The following is an 11,266-nucleotide window of genomic DNA, read 5'->3' as shown; positions in this document are numbered from 1 at the left end:
TTTGGAATGGAGGGGGCGCAGGGGAGGGGTGCCCAAGACAAGCCATTTTAGCACCTCTTCCCAACAGTACCCCTGCCGCTTGCTGGCCTCACGGTACACCTGCCTCTGGGCACCTAGAGGAGGACAGCGCTGGCCGCAGTGAGCCTGTTGCTCTGGCCACGGCCAGCTCCAGCAGCGAGGCTGCCAGGAAATGACTCCTCCCTCCCTTTGTCTGCAAACCACTGGGCAAGGGTCCCAGATCCCAGCGGCCACAGCTCCCATGGAGAGAGTGAGGGCGATCTGGCCAGGTGGAAGTCGTTGGAAACCCACCTGGCTAGGCACAGCCCAGCAGCTCAGTTACCTGGGCACCTGGGAGTGCGGGAGGCCACCACGCAGGGTCGCCACTAGGTGGCAGCCCCAGGGAAGGGACCGGAGGCAGCCCCCGAGTTTAGCACTATGACTCCCACTGTTCCTGGAAGGAGCTTCCTTCATTCTACAGCATTTCCAGCGCTGACTGTGCCAGGCCAGGGCTGGGGCGGAGTGAAACCTTCAGCCCGGGTGGGGCCAAGCCCCCACGGGATTCCAGAGGGCGTGGGTGTTGGGACAGGAAGGGCACAGGGTGCTTCCAGATCGCTGATAGGCGGCCTGCACTCCCACAGCCATGTAGCCCCCACCTTCTGTCAGCTTTTCCTCGCGGCCTTTGGGCACCAGCCGCTCCCACGGCTGGTGTTCAGTGGAGCCCGCAGGGTGGCTTGGCACACATTCGCTGTCCTGCCCGCGCCCTCTGGCGCTTTCCTGCGCCCCTGCAGGGGTCTCAGCCCTCTCTCTCTCTCTGGATGCTGGCGCTCCCGCGTCTCCCCACAAGCCCTATCCCTCCCATCCCTGCCTTCTGTGTGGCTGGAAGCCCCTCCACCCCGACAGCGGCTGTGGGCGGCCTGAGGCCACGGCGTCTAGATCGAGTTCCCAGCGCACCAGTGGTTCCTGTCCTGCCCTCCTGCCCTCCCCGCTGGAAGCTCTGGGGGCAGTTCTCGGATCTGGAGGGACCCTGGAAGGCAGGGCTCTTTGCACTCTCTGGGGATTTCGACCTAGAGCCCCTCAGGGACGTGATAGGGCTGCTCCTGCCTCAGGGCCCTTGTCCTCGCGCTCCCCACCTGGAATACCCTTCTCTCTACTCAAAACCAGCCCCACCGCACCTCCTCAGATACCTTTCCCTGTCCGCCCACGCTGTCTCGACAATCACTCCCCATCATCTCTGAAATTGCGTTGCCAGCGCCTAGAATCGCAGGTAGCGGGCACTGGGCAGATGAATGGATTTGTCTGTGCCTGGACGGCTCTCCAATTCGAACCCAGTTTTGCTGCGCTCTGGGGTCTCAGCTGTTACTTGAAGCAAATTAAGAGAGAAACCTCTGGGCGCCCTGCCCCAGTCGCACGAGTGTCCCCGCAGCGCGGCGGGGGCGGGCGGGGGACTCGGGCAGAGACTGCGGGGCGGGGCGGGGCGGGGCGGGGTGAGGGCGGGCCCGAGGCTTAAGCCGGCGTCGGCGGGCTCCGGCCCCAGAGCTCGGCGGAGCGGAGCGCCAGGCAGCGCGGAGCAGAGGCCGGGCCCACAGCCGCTCCGCCTCCTGGCCCGCAGATCCCCGACGGCCGCACCGCGGGCTCCTCCGGCTCGCGAGGACACGCGCATGGCGTCCTGGGGAAGGCGCTGAGTTCGGAGTCGCGGCGCCGCAGGCGGCACCATGGCCCTGGAGCAGGCGTTGCAGGCGGCGCGGCAGGGCGAGCTGGACGTGCTGAGGTCGCTGCACGCCGCAGGCCTGCTGGGGCCCTCGCTGCGCGACCCGCTGGACGCGCTGCCCGTGCACCACGCGGCTCGAGCGGGGAAGCTGCACTGTCTGCGCTTCCTGGTGGAGGAAGCCGCCCTCCCCGCCGCGGCCCGCGCCCGCAACGGCGCCACACCGGCCCATGACGCCGCCGCCACCGGCCACCTCGCCTGCCTGCAGTGGCTGCTGTCGCAGGGCGGCTGCAGAGTGCAGGTGGGTCCGCGCGGTTCGCCAGGGGCGCTGCGGCTTCCTCCTACGGAGAGGGTCCCGGCCCGGAGTCCCCCAGGGCTCAAGAATGGGTGGGGTTTGGCACCTCCTGGCCCAGCTGAGCCCTGCACGGAGCTCCTTCCAGAGGCCCTCAGGTGAGTGGGCTCCCTGGCTTGCCAGTACTCGGGCAGATGCCCTGGCGAGCCTGGGGGCTCCCTGGAAGCGCACCTGGGTGATGGGAGCCAGAAGGGAGGGGCCTCCGTGGGGCTGATGCTTACTAGTATGTACCGGGAGAAACAAAGCACTGATCCTGTAGTCCTGGGAGTGGGTGGGGACGTGAGGCCTGGGCAGCAGAGTCAGACGCCCGTGCCCTCCAGGACCGGATCTGAAAGGGGGCTGGGCAAAGTCCCACAGCCCACCCCAGGCTGAGATACAGGTGTCCCAGCCAGGGTGTGGGGGAAGGGTGATGGGCCGTGGTAAATGGTGGTCTCCCCATAACCCAGGCTGACCCCAGGACATCAGTGCTGTCAGGGCTCCCAGTTGTCAGCTGCTTCTCCAACCCAGGCTGATTATTGCTGCCTCCAGACCCCACCTGGTCACTTTGAGCAGTGACCTCCAAGGGCAGTCCTGGCTGCTGAGAAGCAGGTAGCCAGCCAGGCAGCGGTGGGACAGTTCCAGGCACAGGGAACAAGAAGTGCAGATCCCTGAGGCGTGCACGCTCCTGTCCTGTTGGAGGGCCAGCCGCAGGCAGCGTGTTCAGAGCGGGTGAGGAGGGGAAAAGCTGCCAGGGCCAGGCCAGAGAGTATCCTAGCCAAGGTTAGGGATTTGGATGAAATTCTGGTCAAGGGGGTAGCTGCGGGAGGGAGGAACCAGAATTAATTTTCCACTTAGACCACTGGGTGACCTGGAGATGGAAGGAGAGGAGTCAGGGTAACTCTAAACTGGCTTACTATGCCCCAAAGACGGCCAGGCCACCCCCACCTTCTGCCCTCAGATAGCAGGCCCCCCTTCCCACCCTTCTTGGGAGATGGCCCACCTGGTATCTCTCAGTGGGCCCTGTTACCAGGGCTTCCTGGCCACGTGGCCCATGCCCACTCTTTTGGGTGGTGGCATGCCTCCCTGATCCAGTGTCCAGCCCTGGCCAGAAGCCTCCCTGGCCAGTGCAGAGGAACTGGGAGGAGCAGGTGGCCTTGGGCCCAGCTTATCAAGTCTCCTGCCCTCTGGGCTGGGCAGGCTTGGGTGCGGGGGGAGAAAGTGTGGGGGGCATGACCTGGATCCTTGGGCTTGCCCAGCCCAGAGAGATAAGCTGCTTTAGGGTGTGGTCCACCACACATGAGGCTCCTGGGGCCTGGACAGCTGGACAGGCACAGGCCAGAGCCCAGAGGTCTGTGGCCCTCTCCTTATGGTTTTCACCACTGACAGGCCCAGAGCCAGTGGGAGCCCTGGAGCCTCAGACCCACAGTCCCCAAGGCCAGTAGGAAGGGAGCGCCTTTCTCAGGAGCTGGGGCTCAGGTCACATTTCACCATGGTTCTGCCCGGGTGCCCGCTAGCCAGCCCCGACCTTTGGGCTCAGAGGGATAGACTGAACCAGTCTGTGGTCGCCCCCACTCTCAGCTTTCTAGCACACAGGAGGGGCCTCGGTGTTGTCCTCAGCTTCCTGTGGGCCATGATATTCTCTGCCCCGTCTTCCTCCCTGCCTCCTTAGCAGGACCGCCAGGCCATTGCCCCCACCCTGCAGGCTGCCTGAAGACCCTACCAGTGGCCCCAGGGACCCCAGCTCCCGCCGTGACCTCTTTTCCTTGCATTTCTCACAGGAGCCTCAGAGGTTCTCTTCCCACTGTCATTTGGCTTCCTGAGGCCTGGGGTCTCTCGCCAGCTCCTGCTGCCTCTGCCAGTCTGTAACCACAGTGCCCTGTCTCTGGGCAAGGCGGGGCAGAGAGGCTTTGCTTCCTGATCCTAGTGAAGTTCGCGCACTGCCTCCTGCAGCCGCGACCTTGCCTACCCCTCTGTCGTCCTAGGTGCTTGGTGCTGGGAGGTTGTTCTGTTCCCGAACCAGTGCCCACTCTGCCAAGTGCAGCAGCCTCTGTGTCTAGACGTTCCTGGGGATTCTCCTCCCAGCACAGGTCCCATAGGCACTCCCCTCCAGCCCCTTTCTCAGCAGACACACACAGTGGGGTGGACACTGATGACACATTCAGCAGTTCTGGGCCCAGACCCCTGGCCGCACCCGCTCTGAGGCCCCTGGGGGGAGTTTGGTCCAAGCCCTCCCAGGGGCCACCACTAGCCTGCACCTAGCACCCCTGGCTGACTGCCCCGGACCCACCCACCAGTACCCAGCAACTTCCACCTCCACAGGGGCAAGAACACAGGCTGCTCCTGCGGCTGGGCGCTGGCTAGTCTGCTGGGGGAGGGGCAGTTTTCTGCACTGAAGTCGGGTTGCTGGAGGCGCACTAAGGCGGAGGTCTCTGTTCCCACGTGACACCTAGGAAGGCTGCAGAGAGAGGGGGCAAGTGTTGGATGCAGGGGGTGCCCCCCAGTCCTGGTGCTAGCTTGGTACAGCCCCACAGCCCCCCTTCCTGGCCCTGCTCAGCCCAGTAACCCTCTGTCACTCCTTCAGGCATTCCCTGAGCCCCCGGGGGTCAGGGCTGTGGTTCTGGGCCTGGAGCCAGTCTCCTACCGTGACAACCAGGTACTTGTGGTGTAGGCAGCTCGCAGTCAGGACTGGCAGGCCTCTGGAAGCCCTGCATGGTGCTGCTGCCTATTGGCTACGGTTCAGAGAGGGCCAATTAGTTGCCCAAGGACAGAAGCAGGACTCAAACCCAGGATCCACATGACCTAAAAAAAAAAAAACCATTGCTGAGTGAGGCCTGGCCAATCCCGCCAGGGAAGACAGAGAGCACAGAGCCACCCTCCAGGCCTGTGGGAGTCTGGGAGTGGCCCAAGCCAGGGGCGGGGCAGCAACAGGCTTTAGGAATTGAACCGGCTCTCCTCCCACAGGACAAAGACAATTCTGGTGCCACAGTCTTGCATCTGGCTGCCCGCTTCGGCCACCCCGAGGTGGTAAACTGGCTCTTGCATCATGGCGGTGGGGACCCCACCGCGGCCACAGATATGGGCGCCCTGCCTATCCACTACGCTGCCGCCAAAGGAGACTTCCCCTCCCTGAGGCTTCTCGTCGGGCACTACCCTGAGTAAGATCACCCCTCTTAAGGGGTACTCTGGGTGGGCTGGGCCAGGGCTTTGGGGGATGCCTGGGATTTTCCACGCCTCTCTGACACTCCAGGACAATGATCCCTCCAGTGGCCATCCTGGGGCCAGAGGGCCAGGCCAGAGAAATGGCTTCCACTCAACATGAAATTTTCCCCTCCTGGAAAACCCCTTCTAGGGCTGTCCCCAGAACTCTGCAAGCAGGTGCTCCCAGCATCCTCAGCTGCCCAGCCGCACGCAGCTGGGCCTGGGAGGCTGGGCACACAGGCCAAGGTCACCTGTTCCCCTTGGGCTGCTTCTGCAGCGGGGGTCTCTCTGGCTCAGACTGTGCTCATTTGCAAGACTGTTCAGGATGGAGTGGGGCGCAGTAAGGGCAGGAGTGCCTCCTAGGCCCTAGTCAAACAGGCGGAAATGGAACCCCATCAATTACTCAAGCAGTTAAGGGAGAAAGGCCCCTCCCAGACCCCCACCCCACCTCCTGGCCCCAGAACCCCTGGCTGGAGGCCATCCAGAGAGCAATTGTTATCTCCTGTGGCTCAGCCCATTCCCACTATCAAGGGAGGCATGGGGCTCCCAAACCTCCTGGGGAGTGGGCTGGGAGCTCCCCCTGGTGGGATGGGGGGTCGTACAGAGCAGGGGGCACGTGTGAGTCTGGGGGAGCAAGTGAGGGACTCAGGTCTTAGGTGCACCTGGGGAAGCAGGGGTCCTGGGGAAAGCTGCGCAGGCCCTGTCTGAGAGGATAGGGTGCCAGATGCCACAGGGGTCTGAACGGGGAGTGGGGTGCTATGACGGTTGACCCTCGTCAGTCTAAGTGGGAGCCTGAGATGTAAATGTGAATGTGGACCCAGCCTCAGGACGACAGCAGCTACGAGGTGAGAGGGTCTGGCCTGTCCCCACCACTGGTCAGTTTCTGGGTGTGCCTGCAGGGCCCCTGGCCACCAGGGAGCAGGCTGAAGGCCAGTTCTGGCCATATGACCATGTGGCAAGGTGGCTACAGCAGCTGCAGCCTCTTAGGCCCAGGCACACTGGCGTGGATGTAGGGTGGCCCTAGGACCCACCAGGCCGGGCTCCAGTGGTCCCCTTGGCCCAGGACAGGGGAGCTGGGCCTGGTTCCATCCTTCCTAAGAAGGGGCTCCATGGTTCGGTCAGTGGGAGACCCAACAGGTGCTACCCCGGGGAGGGGGCGCTTCACAACCAGCCCTGCCAGGCCTTCTCGGTGGCTGCTTCAGTAGGAATCCACTGCTTCCAAACAAACTAGAGTTTGGATCGTGTCAAAGTCAGTGGGTTTAGAGTAGGAGGCCCCAGGGACCCTTGAGCAGAGGGTTCCAACTGGCTCCTGTCAGCACCTCCTGGAGGCTGTCCCAGATTCCTGAGTTAGACTCTCCAGGTTGGGACCTGGGAGCCACACCTGGGACATGTCCCCATCCTCACAGTGGTGATTCTGATGCACCTGTCCCACCCCCTCACTTCAAGCAGAGGAGAAGGACAGGCCTTGAGAGGGGCAGGTGCTCCTGATGGCGGGACCAATATGGCCCAAGTGTGAACTGGAAGACACTGAGGCCGCCTTCTGCAAGTGCTGGTGAGGACCGCCAGTCCGAGCCTTCCTCACTGAGAAGCCAGGTCTGGGATGAGCCACGATCCCTCCGTGGGCTGGGATCCCAGGTGTTAGGAAGACTGGCTATGCCGTGGAACGCCCTCCAGGGCTCCGGGGCTGGGGGACCCTGATCCCCTTCCAGACCATGCCAGCTGCTGAGTGTGATTGGGCGCTGGTGCTGACCCAGTGGCCAGATGGCCTGGACTGATGAGCCGCCAGCCCCCCAGGAGTCACCATGAATCTCAGGGAGGTGGACAGAGGGCTTGGGCTCCGTTTCCCACAGTGGTGTGTGACTCGGCTGATAAGAAGGTGTCTTTGTGTGGTTGCCAGGCTGGGCTCATGCAGGAGGGGCAGCTGGGAACTGGGGTTGGGGGCTGGTGTGCCCACTTAACCTCCTACCTTGGGAGTAGATATTCCTGCTCACGAAGGCTGTGGATACGAGGGCTGGGAGCTAGGGAGAGCAGAGGCTTGAGCTGCCCCAGGCCACAGGGAGCAATCAATGGACCCAGGTGGCCCAGCTTCATGCTCTTGAGAGCCTCCGGGGCCTGCTGTGAATGGCTGTGAATTATTCACAAGGCTCAGCTCTCTCGCTGGCTCGTGGGTGACTGCTGAGGGAGGAAGGGCTCCCGGACCTGCTGGTGGGAAACTCGATCCTGCCCAGGGAGGCTGTGGGTGGCCATGGGAAACGGAAGTGACACACTGCAGAGGAGCTGGAAGGCTGGACAGCCTCGGGAAAGCTCAGCTGATTCCAGGGCTACACCTTGGGGTGTTATAATAGAAAACGCTTCAGATTGCAGGGATGCCCTGCACACCCCCCACACCTCCCTGTCTATCCCGTTCATGGGGTTAAGTCTTCCCAGAAGCAGAGGACTTGTCACAATGACCTCAGTGGCTGCTGCCACGCGGGACCCTCCCTCTGGGCCCTTGTAGAAAAGGGATCTCTCATACAAAATGAGCCGGGCATGATGGCACATGCCTGTAATCCCAGCTACTCAGGAGGCTGAGGCAGGAGAATCGCTTGAACCCGGCAGACGGAGGTTGCAGTGAGCCAAGATCGTGCCATTGCACTCCAGCCTGGGCAACAAGAGTGAAACTCCATCTCAAGGGAAAAAAAAGAAAAAAGAAAAAGAAAAGGGATCTCTCAGTTGGGAGACATGGGGCTGGCAGGAGCTGGGCTGGGCAAGTCCCAGGCCCTGGGTCTCAGGGAGATTGAGTTGGGAGGGTTGACCCTCCTGGCAGGAGCTCCAGTGGCTGATGAAGGGGCGGATTGAGGGTCCAGACCCCCAATCAGGGCAGAGTGAGGAGGGGCGAAGAGCAGGTGTCCCCAAGGCTGGTGGCCACCCTCCCAGGAGGGTCCTGGAGCCCGGGAGCTCACTCTGACCCCCTCACACCTGCTTCTGGCTGCCCCAGGGCCTGAGCAGCTGGGTGGGGCTGTGGGGGTCGGGGAGCCTGGGCTCAGCTGGGCGGGGCTGTGGGGGTCGGGGAGCCTGGGCTCAGCTAGGACCCTGAGGCTTGAGCTTCCAGGCTGGGGAGTGAGGAGGCTCCAGGCTCTTCCCCTGGGCTCCTGTGTGCTGCCAGTCACAGTAAGCGGGAAAACCAGTTAGCCCAGAGATTTTATCAACTTCAGCAGGTGCCTCCTTCCCCCAAAGCCTCCCCTACCCCAACCAGACTAGACTGGAGTGCGACTGGAAAGTACCTAGGGCTGGATACGGTGGCTGACGCCTGTAAGCCCAGCACAATGGGAGGCCGAGGCGGGTGGATCACCTGAGGTCAAGAGCTCAAGACCAGCCTGACCAACATGGTGAAACCCCGTCTCTACCAAAAATACAAAAATTAGCTGGGTATGTGGCCAGACTATGCCCGTATAGGTGGCACATGCCTGTAATCCCAGCTACTTGGAAGGCTGAGGCAGGAGGATCGCTTGAACCAGGGAGGCGGAGGTTGCAATGAGCCCAGATCATGCTATTGCACTCCAGCCTGGGCAACAGAGCAAGACTCTGGTTAAAAAAAAAAAAAAAAAAAAGGAATGAATGAAAGAAAGGAAGGAAAGAAAAGAAAAAGAACCTGGTGCTGAGTATCTTCTAGGAGTCTGGCAACACCCAGTGTCATCTGAGCCACACAACCACCCCGAGCAGTAGCTCTGCAATCAGCCCATTTTACAGATGGACTCATTCAACTAAGGCTTATTGAGCATCTTCTATGTGCCAGGCAGTATTCGAAATGCCAGTGATATGCTGGTGAACCAGACAAGTATCCCTACCTCGTGGAGCTGACAGGTACAGAAATGGTGTTTTAGAGAGGCTGATCCACCAGCTGTGGTCACCCCTGGCTTGCTGTGTGGCCTCGAGCAGGCTGTACCTCCTCTCTGGGTCTCTCTCCCACTCCTGGTCCAGGTCCTAATCACTCAGGGCCTTTCAAGTCCACTGGAGACTTCCCCTTTTCCCTTCCTTTGTGCAAAGCTTCACAGAGCCTAGCTGCTCCCACGGCCCAGGGGTTCAGGCAGCCCCGACCTGGGATAGAAAGGGGGTTTCTCAGGAAGCCCCAGCAGCTCTCAGCTTAGACAGCCCCAGGACCCAGGGCCCAACTCTCCCCCTTAGAAAGCTGGAGGCTCTGCCTGGGGTGGTCCTTTTCCCCACTAGGCCCCTGATTCTGGCACAGGCCGTGGGGGCTCATTCCTTTTTAATCACCAGCCCCAGGTCTACGCATGGTGTCTGTCAGTTCACCCGGTAGCAGGATGTGGGGGCGGGGCCTGTGTCCACACTGAGGATGTGGCTGCCGTCCTTGAGTCCCTGACCCAGGTGGAGGCTCTGAGAAAGGAAGGGCCTGGTGGAGTCCGGAGAAGCCCCTCACAGCAGGAGACCATCTCATGTCTCCACCAGCAGCTCCTGGTCCCAGCTGTTGTCTAACCAGGGCTAGTGTGCCTGCCCTACCCTTCTAAGGGGGAGAGCTGAGCCTTGGGCCCTGGAGCTCTGTAAGCAGCACACTGGTGGGGTGTCCCAGGGCTTCTGAGAAATCCCCTTTCTGCCCCACGTCGGGGCTACGTGAACCCCTTGGGTTCAGATGGGCCATGGGAGCAGCCAGGCTCTGTGAGGCTGTACACTAAGGAAGGGAAAAGGGGAGCCTAAAAGGGGAGCCAGTAAGCCTAAAAGGCCCTGGCCTTCACCCATCCATCTCCACCTGCAGCCTTTGAAAACACAAGTCCTGCTGGGTGCGGTGGCTCACACCTGTAATCCCAGCAATTTGGGAGGCTGAAGCGGGCAGAACACAAGGTCAGGAGTTCGAGACCAGCCTAGCCAATATGGAGAAACCCCATCTCTACTAAAAAATACAAAAATTAGCTGGGTGTGGTGGCACATGCCTGTAGTCCCAGCTACTCGGGAGGCTGAAGCAGGAGAATCGCTGAAACCCAGGAGGCGGATCGAGACCATCCTGGCTAACACGGTGAAACCCCGTCTCTACTAAAAATACAAAAAATTAGCCGGGTGTGGTGGCGGGCGCCTGTAGTCCCAGCTGCTCGGGAGGCTGAGGTAGGAGAATGGCGTGAACCTGGGAGGCGGAGCTTGCAGTGAGCCGAGATCGCACCACTGCACTCCAGCCCGGGCGACAGAGCAAGACTCCGGCTCAAAAAAAAAAAAAAAAATAGAAAGAAAGAAAAGAAAAGACAATGCAAGTCCCAGCCGGGTGTGGTGGCCCATGCCTGTAATCCCAGCACTTTGGGAAGCTGAGGCGGGTGGATCCCGAGGTCAGGAATTTGAGACCAGCCTAGCCAATATGGTGAAACCCCGTCTCTACTAAAAAATACAAAAATTAGCTGGGCGTGGTGGTGGGCGTCTGTAATCCCAGCTACTTGGGAGGCTGAGGCAGGAGAATTGCTTGAACCCGGAAGGTGGAGGTTGCAGTGAACCAAGATCGCGCCACTGCACTCCAGCCTGGGCGACAGAGCAAGACTCCATCTCAGGGGGGAGAAAAGTTAGCCGGGTGTGGTGGCTCCCACCTGTAGTCCCAGCTACTTGGAAGGCTGAGGCATGAGAATCACTTGAACCTGGGAGGCAGCGGTTGCATTGAGCCGAAATTGCGCCACTGCATTTCAGTCTGAGCAACAGAGCAAGACTCCGTTTAAAAAAAAAAAAAAAGAGTAAGTCCCATCACAGGCTTCTGGCCACTGACAGGGAAGGCTGCTCACTTCCTTACAATGGCGCAGAGGCCATCGCTCCTCCGGGTTGTGGTCCCCTCCAACAGGCCAGCGCCCCTGCCTTCATAGAGGCGGATCCCCACCTGCTCCCTGCCCTCCTCCAAGTCTTCGCTCAGACACCACCTCAGCAAGGCCAACCTTGAGCCTCGCTGAAATTGTCACCCATGCCCATGATGCCCACTCACTCTTCCACTGGCCTTGTTCCCTGCTGCCCTTTTTTTTGAGACTTGAGCCTCACTCGATCGCCCAGGCTGGAGTGCAGTGGCGTGGTTC

At 61.1% G+C, this 11,266-nt stretch overlaps 1 protein-coding gene across 1 annotated transcript in view; it reads left to right on the top strand.

Annotated features, from left to right (window-relative positions):
• The first annotated feature begins 1,532 nt into the window (after positions 1-1,532).
• The window catches only part of ESPN (espin), a 49,022-nt gene continuing 39,288 nt past the window's right edge, over positions 1,533-11,266 (top strand). The window contains exons 1-2 of the mRNA XM_031936248.1: positions 1,533-2,006; positions 4,998-5,191. Coding sequence (XP_031792108.1) covers positions 1,713-2,006; positions 4,998-5,191 — 488 coding nt within the window. The 5' untranslated portion in view covers positions 1,533-1,712. The remainder of the gene's footprint in view (positions 2,007-4,997; positions 5,192-11,266) is intronic.

The sequence above is a fragment of the Piliocolobus tephrosceles genome, chromosome 1 (genome assembly GCF_002776525.5).
Source record: "Piliocolobus tephrosceles isolate RC106 chromosome 1, ASM277652v3, whole genome shotgun sequence".
Lineage (NCBI taxonomy): Eukaryota > Metazoa > Chordata > Mammalia > Primates > Cercopithecidae > Piliocolobus > Piliocolobus tephrosceles.
Note: the sequence above shows the minus strand (reverse complement) of the source record. Positions and strands in the feature narration are given on the sequence as shown.